Source organism: Pipistrellus hanaki, assembly GCF_964339955.1.
Source record: "Pipistrellus hanaki genome assembly, chromosome: 10".
Lineage (NCBI taxonomy): Eukaryota > Metazoa > Chordata > Mammalia > Chiroptera > Vespertilionidae > Pipistrellus > Pipistrellus hanaki.
Genome location: NC_140512.1, coordinates 30258551 through 30283382, shown reverse-complemented (window position 1 = coordinate 30283382; position 24832 = coordinate 30258551). Strand labels below are relative to the sequence as shown.

General features: G+C 41.5%; 1 protein-coding gene across 2 annotated transcripts; it reads left to right on the top strand.

Moving 5' to 3' along the window:
- The first annotated feature begins 890 nt into the window (after positions 1-890).
- LOC311629221 (serum paraoxonase/arylesterase 1-like) lies at positions 891-24544 on the top strand. Of its 2 annotated transcripts, none has more exons than XM_084897174.1 (9): positions 891-1080; positions 6257-6327; positions 7851-7906; positions 9823-9991; positions 11078-11204; positions 15103-15303; positions 17221-17302; positions 21532-21660; positions 24139-24544. In XM_084897174.1, the coding sequence occupies exons 1-9, from the start codon at positions 935-937 to the stop codon at positions 24295-24297; spliced, it is 1140 nt and encodes a 379-aa protein (XP_084753300.1). In that variant the 5' UTR covers positions 891-934; the 3' UTR covers positions 24298-24544. The 2 variants fall into 2 exon arrangements, with proteins under 2 accessions (XP_084753300.1, XP_084753301.1); XM_084897175.1 differs by lacking the exon at positions 891-1080 and adding an exon at positions 2307-2542.
- The last annotated feature ends 288 nt before the right edge of the window (positions 24545-24832 follow it).

The following is a 24832-nucleotide window of genomic DNA, read 5'->3' as shown; positions in this document are numbered from 1 at the left end:
CCAGGTGTCGGCAACCTACGGCTCTTTTGAAGCTTTACCGCGGCTCCGACAACTTGCAAGCCTGTGTGAAAATGAAGGTAACATCTTACAGCCCTGATGTGCTGACACTGCACTGAGGTTCAGGAGCAAAAATCCCATTAACCAGGTAAATTAAATATTTTAATTAGCTATTAATTTGCAAAAATATATTTTACATTGTTAAGTGAAAAAGTCCTTTTTTTCTTCAGATTGACAGCTAACTGCACGATCCGGTATATAGCATTAAGGTAAGAAACAATATATGCAGTGTTATATTTGTTTTAAATGTCGCAATGGTTTTGCGGCTCCCAGGTTTTTTTTTCCTTCGGAAACGGGTCCAAGTGGCTCTTTATGTCTTAAAGGTTGCAGACCCCTGCACTAGACACAGACATTCAGCATGATTTCTACTTGCCTAGGAGAGAAGCCACATAGTCAATTTTCTCAACTTCTATGGTAGGTTGGACAACAATTGTCCAAACACCCTGGTTCTCTCTTTGGCATGCTGTTCTCAGTGGGCCAAGGATACATCTCTATGCTCGTGAACTTAAGAGTGACCATAGAACTTAGTTTAGCCAATGATATGTTATTAGAAGTAACCATATGCCATTTCCAGATAGAAATTTAAGAGTCTGTATGTATTTCACTGTTTCTTTTTGCCCCCCAAACTGGTAATATTCTAGATAAAGTCTGTGTGCCAGATGGATCCTGGTCTGGGTAAAGCCTGGCTCTCCTTCAGCTCCTACCTGCTTGTTCTCTTCTCCTTTGCGTGTCTCGGCAGCTGTTTATGCTTTCCTCTGTGTCCCCTGCCAACCCCCCCCCCCCCCCATGAGCAGCTCAATAGCTGGAGGGGCGGGACCTTGGCCAGGGGCAGGCGCGGGGGTGGGGGGGGGTGGGGGGGTGGGGGGGGCAATTTCCCATGGTGCAGAGTTGCAGGCAGGCAGGTTCTCCTTGTCCCTGCACCAGGCCATCCACTGTTAGTTTGCCTCAAGCCATGGCAAAGCTGATGGTGCTCACCCTCTTGGCGCTGGCAATGACAGGCTTCAGGGATCACCCATCTTACCAGTAAGTTGAGTTATGGCGTGGGCTGCAGCACCTATTCTCCCCACCCCAACCCCTACCAACCCAGGACACCCCCACCCCCCAAAGTGGGGTCCAGGCTCTTATCAGAAAACCTGCAGGCAAGTGCTGGATGGACTTCCCTCAGGGGTTTTGTAAATGATTGTCCAACTTTCCTCTGACCCTTGGAAACATTTCTTTGCTCAAGGTCTGAGGGATGGGTTAAGGAGACAGTTGTCAGTGCTGTGAGTGGCCAAGTTGGCGTGCAGGAATTAATTTTCATGAAGATCTATGTGCCTGGCTACAGATTCGCTTCTCAATCTCCCTTCAAAACAGATAACCAGGCTGGGGTCGCCCGGATATTGTGTGAATCAGGGAAAGGAGTCCCCACCGTGGCCCATGTCTTCCAGTGGGGATTGGGGAGGAGGGGTAAGGAGGGGGGAGAACCCTGGCACTGGCATTTGATATCCTGGGTTCTCGCTCTGTCCCTTCCATTGTGGGATCTTGGACAAATCGTTTTACATCTCTAACATCCTGCTTCCCTCATATAGGAAGCAACTAACACTGTGCCTGTGTAAATGTTAGTGCCCTATTTCCCTTAAAGAATGTATATGTTGTTAGATACTGAGGGAGGGGGCTGGTTTTAAGAACGGATCAGTTGTTTTGAGGTAACTTTTTATAGGGGTTGGGTTCAAAGTCTAGAGATCATTTAATCCCTACCTTGCTGTTGACTTTGAAGTAAAACATTACTAAAAATCAAATTGAACATTTTGGAGTTTAAAAAAATTATATAACCATATGGACTAATTAGAAGCTTACATTCAGAAGAGGTGTTTTGTTTTTTGTAATTAATTGATATTTTTATTTTATCTTATTTCTTAAGAATATATTTTATTGATATTACAGAGAAGAAGGGAGAGGAATAGAGAATTAGAAACACTGATGAGAAACATTAATTAGCTGCCTCCTGCACACCTCCTACTGGGATTGAGCCTGCAACCAAGGTACATGCCCTTAACCAGAATTGAATCCAGGACTCTTCAGTCCACGGGCTGACACTCTATCCACTGAGCCAAACCGGTTAGGGAATTAATTGATTTTTTAAATAAACTCCGCCCCCCCCTTCTAATTCTTGGTTATTTTTTGAATCATAAACAGTTAGGGAAAAAAGTAAGACATAGTGATTTGAGGTTTTAAATAATGGGAAAATTGGTTTGTGGGTTTTATTCATCATGGAACTATTTGCTACCAAAGGGGAATATATCTTACGTGCTCTATCATATGTGTGCATTGTGATCTCACCCTCGGATGCAAAGGGAAGAGGAACCATCTAACACCCACCTGAGCTTTCTCCTTTGGATTCTCCATTCGCAGCCGCACCTCCTCGCTCCCAGCCTTCCCTCATGGAGATGTCTTCTGCTGGGAGGGAGCTTCAGTCCTCAAACTTGTGGCTTGATCAGATGACTGAGTAGGGAAAAGGAAAGCGGAGTGGGTTGGACTTCTGGTTTTAGAATGGAAAGAGGGCTTGAAGAGCAGGCAGAGAAGCAATGCAGGGTTGAGAAGATGGTGGTTAGGGTGATGGGGGATGGTTGCAGAAGCTGCTGGAACAGCACAGACAAGGGCAGGAAGGAAAATTGCTCCCACTGTCAGAAAGGCCCTAAAGCTTCCCTAGTCAAAGGGGCGATGGCCCAGACACATGAGCATCACTTGGGAGCTCCCTGCACCTGCAGAGTCTTGGGCCCCACTCCACACCATTGAATCAAAATCAGCATTATTTAACAAGCTCCCCAGGGGAGCTGTATGCACTTCTCTAAAGGACAGTCAACTCCTGTGTCACCCGTGTTAGAGCAAAACCAGAAGATTCTGGAGGATCAGTAAAATGCCTTTATCCCCATTTTAGAGGTAAGGCCGCTGAGTCTCAGAGAAGAGCATGAATCTACCCCACGGGAGAGAAGAGCAGAGATTCTGTCCTGAGGCCTGCATCAGGGCCAAGCCAGATCTCCATTGGATACATGTTTTTTAGTTCAGAGATGGGTGTATGGGAGTGCGGAAGTTATATAGGCCTGGGGCTAGGGGGAACATAAGAGGTGATTGGCACTGTTCCTGACTCCTCCAATGCAATGATTTTCCTGTTGATATATGATTTATTTTGGCCACAGATTTGAACTCAAAGCCACTTAGTGCTAACTTAATACCTCCTTACCTACCCTGGACTTGTTTTAATTGTGATCATTCTGTTCTCCAGGTTTGAGATGATCTTCCCTGAAAGAGAAGCTAGAATTATTATAGAATAGGGACTGGGTAGTTTAGCTTTTCTCTGCCTTCCATGAACCTATTACATTTAATGAACTTTGAGAAGCAGGCAGCATGCCCACTCTTCTGGTGTGGTTTTGACTCTAAGATAAGGTGACCAGATTTTAACATTGGTAAAGCGGGACACCATTGACTGGGGTGGGGAAGGGGAGGGGGTGGGAAGGTGGTTCTTGATTAAAAATTTGGTCTATATGGAGCAACAAAAATTTCCATAGAACGCAAAAATAGTATTATAATATATTTTTTTAAATTTCAACTTAAGTACAATTTACAAATACAATAAATAAATAAAAATTATGTATAGTCGTAAGTGTCACTTTCAAGGCCAGCGCTAGACTTTTTGCCGCCACTATAAAATATAAATAATATGAGTACTGTCTGCTAAATTCAAGAAAATTTATGTATTTATGAAATAAATAAATAAATTACTTACCTAGATTATCTGAATAGCTGATTTGTAATGACATCACTTGTTTAGCTTACTAGCACGCAGTACGATGTGTATTGTCTGAGAGACAGTTACAAAATGTTTTCATCGTTGCCAATCCCAAAAAATGCCATTGTTCATTAAGTCCAAACAATGGTGGTTGAATTCTAACAACTGATCAACAATACAAACTTTGATAAGCAGTTCTCGATAATCAGTTCTCAACAATTATTTGTTATTAATAAAGTTTAACATTATAAAATTAACAAAAATAATATAAAGCTCATATCCTGGCTAAATAGCCACATGGCCGCTGAAAACCGTATATTCCCTTCCGTTTCTCTCACCGGACTCGGGAAAATTTGTTAGAAATCAGGACTGTCCCGCCAAAAGCAGGACGATCTGGTCACCTTACTCTAAGATGAACTAATTTGGCTCTCCTTGACATTTTTCACAAGACTTGGCCCATTTAGCAATTTCACATCCTTGATTCTCTTCTTTCATGCCATTCTTTGTACTGCCCTTGGTTATATCTTCTCCCTTAACATATTGTACCGCTCCTTTGAGTTCCTTGAAGCACTGTATGAATGTTCACTGAATTTTCTCTAGGCCAGTGCTTTTAAAAATGGTGGGTCACAAAATCCATGCAGCAGATTATGACCAGTATTTTCAAATAAATGAAATAAAATTAAATAGAAAAGTTAAGGAGGTACCTAGCACATGTATCAGGGTAAGAATTCGTTTGTGAACCTATTTCAGATGGGTGTGGTGTGTGGGTGTGTGAATGCTTTTCCTAATGTGGGTCTCAGTCTAAAAATTTTCAAGCCACTGTTCCCTCATTTTCCCTTTTTATTTCTCTAGTGTGCACTTTTGTGATTGTATGTCAGATTCCCATTTTTGAAATGCCTTTTAGTTTCTCATGTCCTGGGGCAGATGCCTACCTTCCTTTAAAGTCCATTTTTCCTTCCTTCCTTCCTTCCTTCCTTCCTTCCTTCCTTCCTTCCTTCCTTCCTTCCTCCCTTCCTTTTTTCCTTTTTTCCTTCCTTCCTCCCTCCCTCCCTCCCTCCCTCCCTCCCTTCCTTTCTTTCTTTCTTTTATATGATAGTTTATTGATTTTTAGAGAGATGGGAAGGGAGAAGAGAGAAACGTCAGAAACATCGTGGCTGCCTCCTGTACTCCCTTCTACTGGGGATCAAGCCTGCGACCCAGGCATGTGTCCTCACCGGGATGGAACCGGCAACTTTTTGGTGCATGGTGATGATGCCCAACCAACTGAGCCACGCTGGCCAGGACTAAAGTCTTTTTTCTAAGTTCATATTCATCATTTAGGGAACCGCCAGCACCTTGCAGGCTAGGCCTTCCTCTTCTCTGGATCTCTGGCAGCCAGACTGGTGGTTCTCTACCTTGGTTGAACATCAGGATGAACTTGGTGCTTTGACAAAGCCAGTTACTGGACCTCACTCCTAGCCTTTTAGGTCAGACCCTCTTAGAAGGTGAAATTGATAGCCAATGGCATGGTAGTAGGGCCATGCTACATTTTTTTTTTTCTGAATGAATAATGAAAGATCAGTTGCCCCCAAATCCCTGTCATTGTGTACCAGGTTGGTAGGTATTTTATCCAAACTGTTCATTACTCTCTAGCCCATCCTCCTCCTTCTGTGAGACTAAATTATCAGTAAGGTAATTTATTTTTGGCCTTTCTTTAGCCAAATAAAATGTCCAGGATTCTTAGGTAATTGTTGCTGCTCACTATGGCTATGATACTATATTGCATCATTAGTTGTAAAAAGTGTTTATTGTTTAAATCTGTTGGCGATGCTAATGTTCTAGTTCATTTCTTTCAAATGCCTCATCAATAGCTTTGCTCTACTCAGGCAGCCTGCTGGTACTTCCTTCTCACATCTGTTCTTTTTCCCTTTGCCCTTCACTCCAATGTCCCCCTTGATGCCTATGAACTCATATTTAGTACACTGCCTTTGGGTATGTTTGTGTGATACACCTCTTTCTACGCTGGCCTCGGGTAAGATTTTCTGAAGCTATAAATCCTTTTAAGCACACCTGCATTTTTCAAGTCACGCACCTGAAAGCAGATGCCCAGTCCTGACTTTGGAGTCAGACTGGGCAGACGGGCTGGAGGCCCATCTGTCAGCGGCTCTAAAACATCAGTGAAATAAATTGGAACCATGTTGCTTATTTAATTCAAATTTCCACCTAGGCCTCCTTACAGGGCTGATGAAATAGTTCCTGTTCCTGCCAGAGTACACACAGCCCCGGAGAGGATACTCATATAGTAGAATTGCTTAAGTTCCAAGGACCAAAAACCCTGGGGTTGAAACCCAAAGTACAGTTAAGGAAAACTTTGTTGGCTACTTACCTTTGCAACTTAATTATAATTTCTGATTAGTTTTATGTGTATTTTATTCCCCTTTTTTCTGCCCCCAGAAAACGATTTGCAGCTTCTCGAGAAGTAGAACCAGTAGACCTTCCTAACTGTAATTTAGTGAAAGGAATAGGTAAGTATGTGAGAGAAGGAAGTATCTTATTTGAACTTGCAGTATGACCTTGCTATTTATGTAATTAGGACACCTGTTAAACTTTGTTCAAAAATTAAACTGTGAGCCAGAAGAGAACTATTAAGTCAGGTAATTTAAAATAAATTACATTGGCCTTCACTAACACATTGCCAAGGTGTGGACCGTGGTGTTTTGATCATTTATTTTTTTTGGTTTGTTTATTTTGGTGGTGTTGTTTGGCCCATTTAGCAAAAACAATGGAGCATTAGATTTCATGGTGATATAACCTGAGGAAGTGGCAGAGGAGAGACAGAAGAGGGAGAAAAAGCAGTGAGTAAAGGGTCGATTTTTAGAAAGCCCTCCCACACCTTTGTAATTACCACAAGGCTTCTCCTCATCCTTCTCTCCTTTAATATCAGGGAGGAAAAATTTCCCCAGAAGCTCTCAGCAGATTTCCCCTTGGATCTTATTAGTCAGACCTAAACAACGGACTGGCGCCCTAGCTGCAAAGGAAGCTGGAAAAGTAATTATCAGGCTTCCTTTGTAGGAGGCAGGCTCTGTCAGCAAACATAAAAGGGCAGGGGAAGAGCAGTTGGGGTAGGCAACCAACAGGGGGTGTCACAAGACTTAAGTTCCCATATGATTGAAACCAACCAGCTTTGTTAGTAGAGCACGGCTTATTTGAGATCCATACTTGGGTTGTTTTCTGTTTTGTTTGTTCTTTTTTTCTTTTTAGAATTATTTATGTTACTTGCCTAAGGTTAGAAAGGCTAGACCAGGTGACTTATTCAGTTAGCATGTAAAGCTTGGTTAGATATTTCATAGAGCAATTTTTTTTTCTAAAAACAAATACAATATTGATATTAAATATTACTAGATATCTGAAAAACAAACTCTCCACTAAGAGTATCAGTACAAAACTAAAAGATCTTATCTGTTTCTAGACTGGTTGATTACACATATTTAAAGTATAACTAACTTAATGATATTTTACTGATGTTTATAATTAATAGTAAATGCATACACTGCATTTGAAATATATTCTCATTTCAACTGAAACAATTAGATTTGGCTCATGTTTCCAATGTGTTTTTCAAAGAGTTTATTTGATTTGGAATTCTTAAGAATTAATATATATTGGTAGTTTACTCTGTGTCTTTAAAATAAACAACAGGCTATTTTCAAATTATTGCACCTTTTGCACATTTTGTGAATTTCCATGAACTTTACATGAGATTTTAGACTCTGAGGAAAAACTTCTAGTCTTTCAATTTAAAACAAATATATTAGGTGTAAATTTTAATTATACTTAGTTTATATTGATATTAATGTCTTTTAATTTTATATAATCACATTGGTCAATCAGACAAATAAAGGAAAGGATTAATTATTCTGACCCTCTCAAAAAGAGCCAAACATGTAGCCCCATTTTTAAGTTAGGAATGATAAAAAAATAAAAGTAAAAAAGGGACCACGAGTTTCCTGCAAGAGTGTGATATGTTATCTATTCTCTTTCCTGGCAGAAACGGGTTCTGAAGACTTGGAAATACTTCCTAATGGACTGGCTTTCATTAGCTCTGTAAGAGTTTCGAAAGACCCTTTTCTAGAACCAGTAGCTTAAGTCTTTCATTTAAGCCTTCTATATACCCATGCTTAACTTCAAATAAAATGAGCAGTCCCAGGGCTCCAAAAGCAAACTGTATATGCATTTACACTGGTGTTAGAATTATGACCACATGTGTTCCATGCACATTTGTATCTCGGTGTGCACACTGAACTCTTATTTTTTTTATTTATTTATTTTTTTAAAATATATTTTATTGATTTTGTACAGAGAGGAAGGGAGAGAGATAGAGAGTAAGAAACATCGATGAGAGAGAGAGTCATCGATCAGCTGCCTCTTGCACACCCCCTACTGGGAATATGCCCGCAACCAAGGTACATGCCCTTGACCGGAATCGAACCCGGGACCTTTCAGTCCCCAAGCCGACGCTCTATCCATTGAGCCAAACCGGTCCCGGCTGAACTCTTATTTTATCTTGTCTTCCATTGTAACAATTTGTGAGCCCCGTGAGTAACAATGGCTTCCCATTCAACTACCTATCCCTCGAAGCTAAATGGTATCCTCAAATATTTGCTAAATTAGTCTACTTTTATACCCCTCCACATGTCAATTAGCTTTTTAGCTTTTTATACTTTTCAGAGTAAGTTCTTTAATTTAAAATTGCTAATAGGTTATTCCATAATTTCCTGACTTTGAAGAGAGAGTCGACCATGTTTGTGGAAACTCTCGTACACACAGATCACTGTGGTAGTCATACAGCTCAAACAAAAGGGGTTGACCATCTAGGCCTGGATGAAGGAATTCAGAGGATTCAGTATACAAGACATCCAGCTGCTGAAGACCCTTCGCTGCCGGTTGTAATTTATTTAGTTCAGTTTTCTCTTATAAAGATGGAGGACTACAACAATCTCTAGCAAACCTTTTTCAAAGCAACAGAATACAGATTTTAAGCAGATTTTCATATGGGGCCCCAATGTCTCAAACAAACAAGAACTGCATTGTTCTAATGAAGGTGAAGGAGTTGTATCCAGGCTCACTAGATTTTCCCCAAATCTCTGTGCCTGAGATGCTTTCAAGAACCTGTGAAGGGATGGTCTGAAAACCATAAACAATGTTCTCTTCATAGTCCTTGCTAAGGCCGGGGGTCTTATCCAGCATCTAGAAGGGTTTAGGAATCTGGAGAAGGGGCTGCTATAAATTATTAAAGATTCTAGAGATGAAACATAATTTTGGAAAGCATTTTGGGGAACCAGAAGATCTTGGCTATATGAACCAAGTTCTCTTATCTTTCTGGACCCCTTGCTTTTTATTGACACAAATTGTACTAAAGCAAGGTAGATATACATATCAAAGACAAGGTAGGTTTAGTATACAGAATCCATTGTCAGATTGGGGGAACTGCCTAGCTGTTCAGGTGTTTGGCTAGTAGGAGGCAATAACATGTAGATTAAAATGCCCTCAGCTGTCAGGCAACAAGCAATCATCTATGCAGATCTTTAGGAGTGGGGAAATGCCCTTAGCCATTTCCAGCAGGCAATCCTCAAGGTTCCATCAACCTTTTGATGAAACTTCTTGCATTTATGACATGCTGGAATTAGCTCCTGGCACTTGTTTACTAGTATATTGTTCAACACCTTTAGTAAATGCCCCTTTGGCCTGCTCTTCCATTTTTTATCTTTCTCATGGGTTGGTATCTGTGACATGAGACACATATGACTTCCCTGCTGGTCATGGGTTTGTGCCTGTGAGGGAAGGGTTCCTTGATGGAGCATTTGGTTTGCAGAGCCCTCGGTGGGCCCATTGCAGAAACCAGCCAACAGGCTGCCCATGTAGCCTTGCTGCATGAAGCAGACAGAGTGAACCCATGGGCCATCTACCACCTCCATCACCATTTCTAATGGGCCCGGTTTTTCTCCTTCATTATTCATAAGGGATTAAAATACCCTGGAAATAAGAACTTTGACTCCAATACACCTGGAAATATACTATTGATGGACCTAAACGAGGAAGATCCAGCAGTATTAGAATTGAGTATCTCTGGAAGTAAATTCAATATGTCTTCATTTAACCCGCATGGGATCAGCACATTCACGGATGAAGGTAACAATGTGTAATGTTTCTTAGAAATAAAACCAAATTTTAGAAAGTTAACCCATAAATATTTCTTTTCAGCCAACTAAAGTATAATCATGGGTAATGCTTTTATTCTGCATTTTAAACTCACCCCCTACATTAAATAAATATATTGTAACTACTTAAATACTTGAGGATGTTAAAATATTTAAGTTTCCTAAAGCACCTAATTTTTCAAACTATAATATTACCAACATTCATATCTCTATAATTACTGTAGTCAGCCCTAATAGGATGGGTTTTCCATTTTAAATCATTTTACAGATCCAGGCATGACAGGAATAGATTGTCTAACATAAGGTACCTGCAGCCTATAGGTCCGGTGACAGAAACTCACTGTGGTCAGCTTTGGCTCCCTGTCCACTGGTTACTCTGTTTTGTCTTCAGACTGTGTCTCCATATTTTAATATGTTGCCACACCCCCTCATCTCTTATGTCTTCAATTCAATTTCTTCCTTTTTTTTTTTTTTTTTTTTCCTGTAGCCATTGCCTTTGTCTCTACACTACTTCTTAACCCCAAATTTCACATGGAAGCACCTGTGAAGTTTTAAACAGCCTGATGCCCAGGCCTCAGCCCCTAATATTCTGATTTAGTCACATGGACTCACAGAGTGGCTTCCCTTTGACACTCTCTCTCAAGTGTCCTTTTTATGGAATTTATCATCTTTCACTGTGTAAACTGTACCTGAACAAACCTTCTCATATTAGTATTTCCCACCATTTATCTCAACTCCACATTTCGCTGAGCCCATCTGCAAGAGAAAGTTTAACAAGCTCTTTGGAGTTTTAGTATCAAGCACTGCTCATTCTTAATTTAAGGTTATTTTTCCCCTGGTGGAGTTTGGAGTTTTCAGAGACTGTCACTGGTTCCTCCTTTAGTCATTTCTCTTTGGAACAATTGCAAATGCTCCTCTCTAAAAAGAGATGAAAATAGTCCATCTGCCTGACACCCTAAGTGCCAGTTGGAGTTGGGTTGAAATTGCTTTTTGGAGATAGTTCTGACAGCTGACAGCTCAGTTAAAGTTTCGATTTTTGTTTTTAATCTCTTCTCAGATAATACTGTGTACCTGCTGGTGGTGAACCATCCAGATGCTAAGTCCACCGTTGAGTTGTTTAAATTTCAAAAAGAAGAAAAATCACTTTTGCATCTGAAAACTATCAGACATGAACTTCTACATAGGTACTGAAATCTGTCTATTTCTATTTCCCTTTCATTCATTTGTAATTTTTCCTTGTGGTTGGGGGATAAGGAGGATAATGGCTCTTCACCCCTCCCTTCTAATTATCACACACTTCTGCAAATGCTCAGTCCTGCAGAAACTTTTGAGGACCAAGGTCCCTCAGAGAGGACCCATTCCCTGTGGCCACTTTCCCAGGCAGGCTGGATACTGGCTTATGATTCCTGGCCTCTGCTCTTTGCCACGAACAGACTTAGTATTCCAAACCCAAACCAGTTTCATAGACGAGTTTTGCATTTTGAATGTATTTATTTTGGTTATTTACTTTTGTTTTTTAAAATAGAATCTGAGATGTTTATGAATTAGACACACATGCCCGAGAGCAGATCTGAAAGCAGATGCCTCCAAGACTTTCCTGCACTGCCTCTACTTCAGTGAGGTTGCACAGGACTGGTGAAATTGCAGGTCTGTGGGAACACTCAGCTCCATCCTGGGCTCCTGGACCACATAGCATATGGAAAAAGTACCCAGGCAAGGACCCCCTCAATCGCACACAAAGTTGACTTCTTTGCTTACCTTAGGATTTGATTCATGAGGCAAGTGATGGATTTAGGATAATAATCTGACACTAGCTTCCCAAACAGTTTTCACCCTCTAATCATTATGGTTTTCTAGGAACCCAAACTCTATTTGAATGATTGACATGCAGTATTCAATTACCTTGGTATTTGTAAACCTAGATTTCTTTTAAACCACGTATTACTCAAATGCAGGTACCTAGTCAAGCACCTAGCACGTAATTTGCACTGAGTGTTACCCGTGCCCTTTCCTCTCCTTTCTTACCTGGTGGTGTTGAAGATGAAGAAGCAGACTGGAGAGAAATTGAGTCACAGGAGGAAGGTCTATCAATCACATAGTGGCTGATGAGGAACTATGGCCCAGGTCTTCTTCTGCATCCCAGGGATGAGTGGAAATTCAGAGATCTTTTATGGGAGAGTTTATTCATACAATCCTTCCATAAATATCTTTTAGAAAGAGAATGAGGATACTGAGAATGTGCCAAATACCAAGATCTAAATTAGGGAAAAGTATACACAGTAGTAGTAACAGAATGAGCTTTAACTATGTTAGGTGCTGCAATAACCCATTTAAACAGTTTATCTTATTAACTTTTTACAAATGCCTTCTTGTTTAGGTTACATTCTTATACCAGTTTGGCTTTTAAACATTTGTAGCCTGGAGTATTTAACTTGCCCCAGATGCCGCCATTAGTAAATGGTACAGCTGAGATTTTGATCCTGGTAGCTTGACCCTGGAGCTGGTGATCTGGCCACTATGAAATAGTGAAAAGTTATTTGTTTCACCATCTCATCTTGGAAATTCAGATTTGTCTAATTTCCCAGGATTTCTTTTTCTGAGCCAACTGCAAAAATATTGGTCATTGGCAATGTAGAACCAAACTGAAAATAACTCCAGTGCCCCAATTCATTGCACTCTCAACCCAAGAACTACCCTTGTATATTTTCTGTATTGTATTTAATCATTGTTTATAGCATTAACTTACGACTTACTAGCATATTATAATTTAACTGTGTTATTATTAATAATAACACAATGGTCATTATTGGTCATTTAACTATATACTAGGCATGGTGTCGAGGGCGTTGCATTCATTATTTCATTTCATTCTTACTGCAGCTATTGAAGGTATAGTGTGGAAACTGAGGCTTAGAGTTCAGTGACATGCTATGACCCCACAGATAATAGCAAGCAAGACAGGATTCAAATGGTCTCCATCCAGTTTTAAAACTATTGCTCAAAAGTTTTTTAAAACTATTCTCCTCTGTTCCTTTGTATGAAAACCAGCAAGTGATTGTAAAGCATACTAATTTGGAAATGTGCTTTTAAAAAAGAGAGAGAAAGAAAACCTCTAACTTGCAGGTTTATGCCTGAAGCCCATACAGACTCAACTTAAATTCCTAGACCTTTTTTTCTCATTTAGTGATAGTGGCTGCTATTGATTGAGGGTTTAGTGAGTGGCAGGTTCCTTGCAAAGCATGCGACAGGCATTGTTCATTGTAATTCCCACTGCAACTCCACAAATTAAGATTCTGACCCTTATTCTTATACTAATGAGCTGTATGACTTTGGGAAAATCATTTAACCTCTCTTTACAGATGAGAAAACTGAGGCTTTGTGCACTTATCTAACTCGCCCAGGAGCCCAGAGCACATCAGCGCTGATATGCTGGCCGTTAGGGCCTCCGCAATAGAGGAGAGATAATTCTCTCCCAGATAATATAATAGCTCCGGGAAACTTCTGTCACCTCAATCAGCAAAGAATGACTCACTTATGTGTTTGCTGTTGTACCTATTAAAGCAGAAAAATAGACTCATATATCTTAGATTTTCAGTAACAGAGAGAGAATCAAAATCAGAAAGGAAAGAGAAAACACCATAGTTTCCTGCTTCTGAGTAGTCTTGTTCATGGACATTTTACTCAGTTTAGGATCATGAGACCTTAAAGCTGGAAGCGACTCTAGAAAACAGAAAGACATCAGCCCATCTCTTCTTCTGTTTACAGATAAGGAAACTGAGGCCCTGACTTGTGAGATGATTGATTTTCCTAAACTCACACAGCAATAATAGTAGCAGAGCTTTAAAATGCAAGTCACAGTGTTGCCAGTATTTGTTCTCTTGTCTGAGGATGCTGTGGATGTTCTCTATGAGAATAAGTGCTATATGAGCATAAATAAGTTTTGCCCTGATAATGATTCCTGGTCTAATTTAATGTCTACTGAATTTAGTATCTACACACATACACACACACACACACACACACACACACACACACACCCCATAGCACTTTTAAGATATAGTAAATAGCACTTTTATATTACACTAGTGGCCCAGTACACGAAATTTGTGCACTGGGGGGCGGAGGGGGGGTCCCCACAGCCTGGCCTGTGTTCTGTTACAGTGTGGGAGTCCCATGATAGATTGTCCCAAAGAGGTAGGCCCCGGCCACCCATCCAGGGCTCCTCGATAGATTGCCTCAGAGGTAGGCCGTAGCCGCAGATGCCAAAACTTCCAAGCCGAGTGAGGACCCACTGGCCCTGCCTCCCCTGTGCTGTGCAGAGGAGGCCGCCCCTTCCCCCCCAGGCCCCTGCACCATGTGGGGACCTGCTGGAGCCACCTCCTCTGCCCCACATGGAGCCACGGGACCCCCAGGCCTGGCTGCGCACAGAGCTGGGAGGAGGCAGAACTCCCAGGCAGGCTCTGTGCCACGCACGCAGTGTTAAGCCCAACTTTGCCCACCTGCATGACCCACTGTGCGTGCAGCCATCTTGTGATGGTGTGAGGACATCACAGTGTGATGGCATGAAGACCACCTAGGCTTTTATTAGTAAACTTGTAATCACCTCTTGGGTTTCTTTTATTTCTTTCTTTTTTTTTTGTTCATCTGAGGACATTTTTTCCATTTATTTTTTAGAGAGAGCGGAAGGGCAGGGTAGAGACAGAGAGAAACATGGATGTGAGAGAAGTATATCCATTGGTTACCTCCCACACATATTCCAACCAGGGTCGGGGGATCAAGCCTTCAGCCAAGGTATGTGCCCTTGACTAGAATGGAACCAGCGACCCATCAGTCTGCAGGCCAATGCTCTAACCTCTAAGAAAAACCAGCTAGGGCCCTCTTAGGGTTTCTTAGAGTGATTGTTACCTTTGAGGATTGTATAGGTGGGGCTGATTTCATATAAATTCTCTTCCATAACAGGTAGTGTGAAGGCTCCATCCCACATCTTGATTTAGGAATAGACATTAACGAATGCCTGTGCATAACCCTGTAATGTACAATACCTTCATCTGTATATGTCCTATGTGTGTGTTTGAATTGCAGTTTGAATGATATTGTTGCAGTGGGACCTGAGCACTTTTATGCCACAAACGATCACTATTTTGTCGACCCCTACTTGAGATCCTTAGAGGTCAACTTGGGTTTATCATGGTCATATGTGGTTTACTATAGTCCAAATGAAGTTAAAGTGGTGGCAGATGGATTTGATTTTGCTAATGGAATCAACATTTCACCTGATGGCAAGTACGGAATCTTTTAAAAAATGTCATGCATTTCTCCATAGTCTCATTAGGTATCTTTTGAACATATTCCTTTTCTAAATTATGTGATAATAACATTTTAGCATGTTATCTTAGTAAGAGGAAGTTAAGAAAAATGTAAAATAGCAAATTTTCAGGGGGTAAAATTTTTATTTTTTTTATTTTTTTTAATTTTTTTTATTTTTTTTACATATTTTATTGATTTTTTTTATTGCCCCCCTCCCTCCCTCCCACACATCCTTCAGGAGGTAAAATTTATCAAATCAAAATTTCCTATTTTTGAAGACACATTTAAAAATTTTTATAGGGGAAGTACATTTCAAAGGGGTGAATAAACATTTAGTATTAGTAAATATTACTGTGATTATTGTTTAGTATTGCTAAACAATACTGCAATATTTAGAACTACTAAATAATACTGTGATAATCATTTAGTATTACTAAATAGCTTTGCTTTGAGGGAAGACTTTTTAGTATATAATGAGATTAACAGTATGTAGTTATATGTATATTTATTCCAGTAGTGCCGGTTTCTGAGAAGATAAAGAGCTTGCACCAAAATGTAAATCAAGGTACTGCTTACTTCATCAAAAAAGTGTTATTATGGGAAGAAAAAGTCAACTCAGCAGTGTGCTTAGTGATGTAGCTGATTTATATTATTAGCTGGTGGTGGCCCAGAAACAATTCACAGACCAGCGTTAATCTGGTTACCTCACTTTGGGTAGCACTGATGTATATACAGTATATCTTATATAATAAAAGCCTACTATACAAATTGTCCCCTCGAGAGTTCAACCACCTGGGAGTTCGACCGCTCACTATGACATGTGCTGACCATTTGGGGGCGGCGTGGAATAAAGGAAAGCCCCGGCCAACAGCTGGAAGGAAGGCCCTGGCTGGCCGTCAGAAGGCCCTAATCGACCCTAATCTCTGGCCAGGCCTAAGGACCCTACCTGTGCATGAATTTTATGCACTGGGTCTCCATCCATCTATTCCCTTCCTCATCTTTTATCATTACAAATTTCAGAGGAATCACAAGAGAGACAAACATAGATATGTAAGAGAAATATCAATCAGTTGCCTCCTGTACACACTCTTACTGAGCTGGGAATTGAACTCACAACCTAGGTATGTACCTAGGCTGGGAATTGAACCCACAACCTTTCCGTGTATGGGATGATGCTCCAACCCATTGAGCAACATTGGCCAGGGCAGTGACATATTTAGAGAAAAACAACATGAACAGCTTTGCAATTATTCATATTATCTCCTGGTCTCCAAAAATAGCAGATAATCAAGCAGTCGTTTCTTATTTTGTTGTGAGATCACTGTGCTTAGACTAACCACAGGTCTGTATGATGAATGTGACATTGCACTGTGTGCAAAATACTAAACCCACGGGTTCCAACCAGACTCAGGGTAGGAGGGGAGGAAGACTTCTCTCAGATCCAGGACAAGCAACATCTTGTCTTCTCTCAAACTTTCTGTCACTGGCCTAAAACCAGGAGCTGTTTGTCAAAGGGCCTTTCTACAGTCTGTTGGGGAGAACCCACTGTCCTCTGACATACAGAAGCTGAGGTTCACCCCTATGCTGACAAACTAAGAGGAGCACTGCAATGCTGTATCTTCCAGACGTCAGAGCTGGTGTGTAGGGCTAAGTTCCTTCCCTACTGAAGGGGATCAACTAGGTTTCCACTATTAGAAATAACTATAGGATTAAAACTCCTGTGTGCTCTATAAACTCATTAGTGTTTTCAGAATTTGACGAGCTTTGAGAGGGATTCCATGTTCCAGTCTCTAAGAGCCAAGCTCTTCTCGAGGAAGAGTTACCACAACTTCACTGTCATCTTTTGGATTGCATCACTTCTAGTGCTTAGATGTTGCTCTTTCTTCTTTGAAGGTATGTCTATATATCTGAACTTCTGGCTCATAAGATCCATGTGTATGAAAAGCATGCTAATTGGACTTTAACTTCATTGAAGGTAAGATATATTAACACTCTACGTTTTCAGAGTGATAATTAGATTCTAATTGATTTGTGAAATTAAGTGAGGAAAAAAGGACTGTCTAATTGGAGGGCATGAGAACCAATTTTTTACTCCTTTATTAAGAGCCATCAGCATCTTATGTGTTTGTTGTTCACTTTTACTTGGCAGTGGAGCTGGAAGAAGCCAACCACACATCTCACCTATGAAACTGTGATTTTTTTTTCTACTCTAATGAATTTTAACTTGGCATTGTCTTCCTAGTCCTATCTTCCTTCCTTCCTTCCTTCCTTCCTTCCTTCCTTCCTTCCTTCCTTCCTTCCTTCTTGCCTTCCTTCCTTCTTCTTTCTTTCTCTCTTTTTTTTCTCTTTCCCTCCTTTCTATCTTTCCCTCTCCCTCCTCTTCCTCTCCTTTCTTTCTTCATTTGCCCTTTCTTTTTTTTTCTTTCTATGTTGATGGATTAGTCAAGACGTTAAGACTTCTCTCAGGTCTAGGACAAGCATCATGTCTTCTCTCTTACTTTCTCTGGCCTAAAACAAGGAGCTGATTGTCAAAGGGCCTTCCTGTAGCCTGTTGGAGAGAACCCACTATCCCCTGACACATAGAAGCTTGGTAGCCCCTATGTTGACAAACTAAGAGAAGCACTGCAATTAAACTTGATGTTTAATATGACAGAGATCTCCACAAAATGTATAAAGCCCAAGTACTAGCAATGGCTGGCATGGTGCCCCAGTGGCCCATCACCTTGCTGCCTTTGTTGCCAAAACCCTTGTCCCCCTGCTCCTGTCTCAGATTTATGGAGCTTGCCTGGCAGGGCCCTGCCTCAGGATGGGGCGCTGTTCCCTCTGCTGGTGGGATCTTCCTCCAGACCTCCCTGGTTCTCTCCTTCATAGCGTTTTAGATTTTATCAGAATGTCACTCAGTGAGGCCCCAGCTGTCTAATGTACACTTGCAACTTTGCTCCCTCTTCTCTCTCTCTCTCTCTCTCTCTCTCTCTCTCTCTCTCTCTCTCTCTCTCTCTCTCTCTCTTTTCCTATCTCCCATATGACTTTATTTTCCCTCTAGCATTAGTAATGAATTTTATTTATCTGTTAGCTGCCTCTCCCCAGGATATAAGCTCCACAAAGACAGACTCTCCCCCCGCCCCCCCCCCCCCCCCCCCCGACTTGCCTCTGGAAGAGTTCCCAGCACCTACTAGGCATTCAACAAACACTTGTTAAATGACTATGATGGTGCTGGGCGTTTCAGGGATTCATCTTCTACCCCCACCAATTATGATCCGTTTTGAAGATTTGGGTCAAAACAAGTAAAAACACAAGAGAGAGGAAAGAAAAAGTAAGAGAAAAGTAGAACATCATGCAGGTAATCCCTGCCCCTGAAAAACAAGACGTCTCTCTCCTGCCATAACCGCCCACGGCAGGAAGCACTATCACCAGGCGCTGTGACCCTTCCCAACAGCACCTCCGAGGAACTGTCAAGAGAGGCTTCACTTGGAGAAAATTACCTCGAAGCACCATCAAATGTAACATTATGTCTGACATTTAAAATCATTGGCCGGGCTAGTTTGGTATTAGCTGAAGTAAAATGGAATTGCGCACACTCATACTGGTTGAGGGAATAAGAACTAACTATGGTTACAGCAATACCTACCGCTGTCAACTGGAAGTTAAAGAATTTCCTAAGAATAGAACCCAATCCAATATACATTTAATGCACAATGACAAAGCCATGGCTCCTGCCAAGGCAAGGTGGAGTACAGTTTCAGGTTTGGCTTCCACATTTGACAACAGATCATGTCTGTTTCCTGACACAACTCAGTTAAAGTTATTCTTGCAACTGAACTGTTATTCTTCTTTTGGAAGGTCCACATTATTTAAACCAGTTCATTAATACCTAGAGTGCCAATAAATTTGATAAGATAGCTGAGACTAATCTTAGAATTTTCAATGAGATGTGGATGGGTTTATGTCCTGCCAAAGTTTGGCACATTCATACAGTGAAACATTATTCAGTCTTAAACAGGACTGAAGTACTAAGGCATGCTACGAGATGGATGAGCCTTGACGATATTATGCCAAGTGAAATGAGCTAGACACAAAAGAAAAAAATGGTGCAGGATCCCACTTGTAGGAGGTACCCAGATTCAGCAAATTCACAGACAGAAAGTAGATTCAAGGTTACCAAAGGCTGGGAGAGGGAGGAATGGGGAGCTATTGGGCACAACTTCTGTTTCGGATGATGCAAGTTTTGGGAAATGGAAAGCGGTGATGGTTGTAGGACATTGTGAATGTATTTCATGCAACTGCATTAAATGACAAATTTCACATTACGCATATTTGACGACAATAGAAATAATCCCCCCCCCAAACAAAACAAAACAAAAAAACAAGACAGCCAGTGAATTAGTCCCACTTCAATGGGTTACAGTTCTCTAAAAATTGGGATATTTGTTGACAAAGGATACAATTCCCCCCTGAGACAATAGTTTATTAAGTTCCCTTGACCCAGGCATGTAACATTTTCCAGTTGGCGTTGGAAAGGCATGGAAAGTGGCATGTGCGTGCATTGCGGTGCGTCAGTATTTCTAGAATCACAGATTGCATGGCAGGAGCCCAGCACAGGCTCCCCACCGGCCCCTCCGCGTTCCCTCGTCAGGAACCAGGTCTGCTGCTTACTCCATCTCTCCTCGCAGAGCACATGGCCGGAGCTTGGGAGTTGTGTGTTGAATGAATGGGATCCTAGGCTTCTGAGTGCCCTTCTTCCACTCTCACCCCGGCTCCCAATTCTACAGGCTTTTATCTGCCATGGAATTCACCAATTAGCCATTACCCCTTCCAAAGGTAATCGCACAGTCCTGTGACAAACATTTCCCTGAAAGTAACTGATCAGAGTAGCCTGGCTCTGTGATAAATGGGGCTTGGTCTGCGGAGAAGGCCCGTGGCTGATTTTGACAGAGCATGCTCACTCAACCACCTCCTTTGGCCAGCCTTGCCTGTGTCCAGGGTTTGAATAAGCGACGGTTTTGCACGAAGGTGAAAAGGAGACTCTGTCGAGATGCTCGAGCCCTCTAGTTCCTTCAGGGACGTGTGGGGGTGGCTCTCATTTTGAGCATGAAGCACAGGCCCGCGTTGGCTCCCTGCAGCTGCCTGCCCACGCTCTGGCCTCTGCAATGTGTTACTGCCCCTTATTACAGGGTCTCCGGGTGCTGAGGTATGCTGGTCTCTGTTGGAGGTACACGGTGGATATTGCTTCTCCAGCTGAGCGTGAGAGGCAAACAAATAGATGTGGTTTCTTCCCGGTAGAAGGCAGCCAAGATGATGAATGGAGGAATTAAGAATCGTTGGTATTATTTATGATCCTGGTGCAAAGCCTCGACAGCAATCTGTGCAGTCATCACATGCTTGCAACTTATATTTAGAAAATAAACAGCAGAAGAGCTGGGAGTTGGATAATATCAGGAGACTAAAGAAGAAACTTCTTCCCAACTCCAACGCGAAAATTAGACCCGGAGTGATCATTTGTCCTCTGGCTGCACAGCCTAGGATGAGCCATTAAAGAAGAGCCTACATTTCATTGACGTTCCCATCAGAGAGGAACCTGCCTTTCCCGGTTGTTTTCTCAATGCTGATCAAAAATAGCATTTGTACATGCCATTTTAGAAATGAACTGTTCTGTGCTTCACTTAAAACATTTTTTCCCCTTTCAGTTTTAGGGTCATTTGCAGATGTTAAGTTCACTGATTTTATTGAATTTTTCATAGCCTTTGTTGGCTTTCTTTTTCTTTTTTAATATGTTTTATTGATTTTTTTTTTTTACAGAGAGGAAGGCAGAGGGATAGAGAGTTAGAAACATCCATGAGAGAGAAACATCCATCAGCTGCCTCCTGCACATTCCCCACTGGGGATGTGCCTGCAACCAAGGTACATGCCCTTGACCGGAACTGAACCTGGGACCCTTGAGTCTGCAAGCCGACATTCTATCCACTGAGCCAAACTGGTTAGGGCTGTTGCTTTTCTGTATGTCCAGCTCCCTCATCTGTCCTGGAAGCTGATGGGATTCCCTGGGCGCTAATGAAAGGGGCAGAACTGCTGTGTCCCTGGAACCAACACTGTGGTGACCAAGAATAAGACAGTAGCTTTCCCTGACATATTGCTCAATCATCTCTCAAATTTTTTCTTCTTCCTCATTTGCTGTCTTTTGTTCTCTCCTTGTTTTTAATCCGGAAGACCCTGGCCTTTGACACACTCGTGGATAACATATCCGTGGACCCCGTGACAGGGGACCTTTGGGTTGGGTGCCACCCCAATGGCATGAGAATCTTCTTCTACAACCCGGAGCGCATTCCTGGATCAGAGGTTAGTTGGAAAAGTGACTCAGATCAGCAACTTTATTCCCAGATGTTTTCTAGTTGAAAACATAATTCTCAATTTTATGGGCAAATAAAAGGGGGTGGGGACACGGATGACTGGTCCAAATGATCAGCTAGAAAAAAGGACTTTGACTTGGGGAGGCATTTTAGGCAGAGTCCAAGCAGCGGACAGATGGTGCATTAAACTGGGTAATTTGAGGGAATTATGCAAGGACACCATGTAAACAGTTGTGGGCAGAGTGTAGGGAAATCAGCAGGGGATAATGCAGAAGCCCAGGGCTAGCAGGGAGCAGGGAATGCTGACAGAAGCCAGACATGAAGAGAGCTCCGTGTGAAGGTCTTCTGAGCAGAACCTGGCTTGGGTTGAGGGATGCAGCCAACCAGCACAGGGAGGAAGGAAGCTTGGAGAACAGGTGCCTTGCCTCAGCCTCAGGCCTCCCATCCCCCAAGGCCCTTGGTCAATCCTGACTAGGAGTTGGAGGGCAAGAAATCCCTCTAAGTCAGTCTTGGTACATCTGAGCAGAGTGGAGAGTGGAGTGTGGTCCCAGGGCCTGGGTTAGGATCCATATCTTCATTTTAATAGTGAGTTTCTCCAACTTGAGAATTCACAGTCGTTTAATATATAATGCATCACATTGCCATGGTCTCAGCATTTGTTAACCTGCCTTCCTATTCAACTCTCCCTTTGGTATGTGCCAAAGTTGACACCAGGAACCAGTCCTAAAACACAAATGGGCAACGTATACCTCCCCTGCCATTGGGAATGTATATTACTAGCTAGAATTATTTTGGATTAAAATACTTTCCTTCCACCTCAGTTCCACTCCCCCGAGGCCCTATTTGTGTCCATGGTCTTTAATCAGTGAACTATTTTGTCGTGTAGAACATGAAACTCATTTGGCCACAGGCATTTTCATGTTCACTACGACTTAACTGGGGTTTGCTGGTGTGCGTTTTCAGTATGTACTAATTATACTTGCTATTCACATCAACTATAGGGTATTATTTTTTAATTGGTCTACTGCTCTGTATTCTTTTTAAACCTACCCCACCAGGAAAAAAAAATATTTTATAGCCTGTGTCTTGGATTAAACACACACGTGTACTTCCAATTACATGATGGCCCTTCATACCTTTTATATTTAGTTTTACAGGATAATTGTGATTGTGTTCAAATGCAATCCCTTGTACCTTTTGCTCATTCTTAAGTAGGAGGATTAAAAGACTTGAAGAAATGTAAGCTGTGGTGTGGTCACTGGAACTCAGCATGTCAGATTCTAATTTGTTCTTGCTTGTTGGCTCATTAGGTGAACTTGGGTCATTTGCTATAGCATGGACTTGGTTTGCTGTTCTGAAAAAAATACCTCCTTTCTAATGATGGATCTGTTCAAGCACAGATAGCAAAAAGTAATAATAGTCCATTATCTAATACACTGTCTATGGGAGAGTATTTTGTATAATATAATATTATAATAATTTGGTTTTATTAAAAGAGGTTTAATTACTTAAGTCAAGGTGCTCCATAAACTATTTATCAGTAACTACTACACTTCAACACTATGGCAATTTTCTAAAACATCTGTTTTTGGTGCCAGTTGTTTTAAAGAGGTCCTTTTCTCTCCAGACATGGGTTCCTGGTCTGCTATATTTGGTGTTTCTATATGTAGGTATCCTTTCTTTAGGTCATTGTATTTTACCCTAGAAAGTTAGAGTTGAAAGGGAACTTAATCTAATCCCACCCATCTCATTTTACTGATGAGAAACCAATGGCGACTGGAATATCCAAAGCATAGCCCTGGGCTCCACACTCACCGTGTGCTCTTTATAGGAGGGTGGATAGTGTGAAATTGCCCTTTATCAGCCAAAATGGTCAAATATTGGCCATTTTGCAGTCTAACATGCTACTGCATCATTGCTAATGATACCATTATATTTCTGCTTAACTAAATGAAGGAAACAGTACTTACAAAATCTTATATTTGAGACCTTAAATTTAGAGGAATGGATAAGTGTGGTGCAGAGATGTGTTCTTTTTGGGCAGTATTTTTTATTTTTTATTGTCAGCATTTAAAAACCAAGAATTAAGTGTAAACATCCAGATTCCCTAGTTTATCTGAAAATACACAAAAAACTACCCTGAATGCCAGCATGGCAATAATTTTATTATTATGAACAGCCCCTCCCCACAATTTACCAGTCACTGCTGCTCCCTAAGCCTTCACACCCAAGCTGTGCAACTCATTTACATTTCTTGCTTCACCTCTGTGGGTAGGCCTGTGTCGCTACCTCTATGTAAGATCAGTACCTATTATTGTGCCAATAAGGAAACAGGCGTCTTATATAGAGAGTAGTTTTGGAACAAAATAGGGTTTACCTAAAGGCTTCTTCTAGAGAAATGACCCATATGTAGTTACATTTTAAGTGACTTTTAAAAAAAATTAACCAATTGTTATTTCTTTGATAGGTGATCCAAATCCAGGACATTTTATCAGAAGAACCCAAAGTCACAGTGGTTTATGCAGAAAATGGGACAGTGTTGCAAGCAAGTTCAGTGGCCTCTGTGTACCAGGGGAAACTGCTGATTGGGTCGGTGTACCACAAAGTTCTCTACTGCAAGCTCTAACAGGCCCATCTGCACCCATGCCATGGGAACTGTGAGCCCGCCATTTCAACAGCTTGCCAGCCCAGAGAGACCACAGTGATCTCATTAAACAATGAACGTTGACCCTAAATTAGGCCATGGTTCGGGATGAAGTTGCTGTTTAACTGAGAACAGATATGATGGATCAGGTTTTTTTTGAAGGTACAAAATCAAATTGGTCTTGGCATATTTGTTTACCAATAAAAATCCTTTACAATAAAATGGCTAACATGGTCATGTAACAGTATGTGACCCAAAAGGTACTTTCCCCAAGACATATGTTTTCTGAGTGCACATGACTTATTGCTGCCTTGCTGGTTCTTGTTCAGAAAACAGGAGAGCAGGCTGGCTTTACAGGTCATCAGAAATCCAGAGGCCACGCAGGGACTCCAGTTCACATGCCGGAAACTGGGTGTGCACGAAAAATGACCCTCTAACCCCAGGCCCTTCTCCTTAAGCAAAGCCATTAGACATATTGCACATCAGGGTTACATTTTCCTCTTTACGTATGACTTTA

Excerpts from the sequence above, each read along its gene's own strand:
- LOC311629221 (XM_084897174.1), top strand. The coding sequence starts at position 935 with ATGGTGCAGAGTTGCAGGCAGGCAGGTTCTCCTTGTCCCTGCACCAGG. Across the intron at positions 6,328-7,850 it reads TAATTTAGTGAAAGGAATAG|AAACGGGTTCTGAAGACTTG; the intron begins GTAAGTATGTGA and ends CTTTCCTGGCAG. Across the intron at positions 15,304-17,220 it reads AACATTTCACCTGATGGCAA|GTATGTCTATATATCTGAAC; the intron begins GTACGGAATCTT and ends TCTTCTTTGAAG.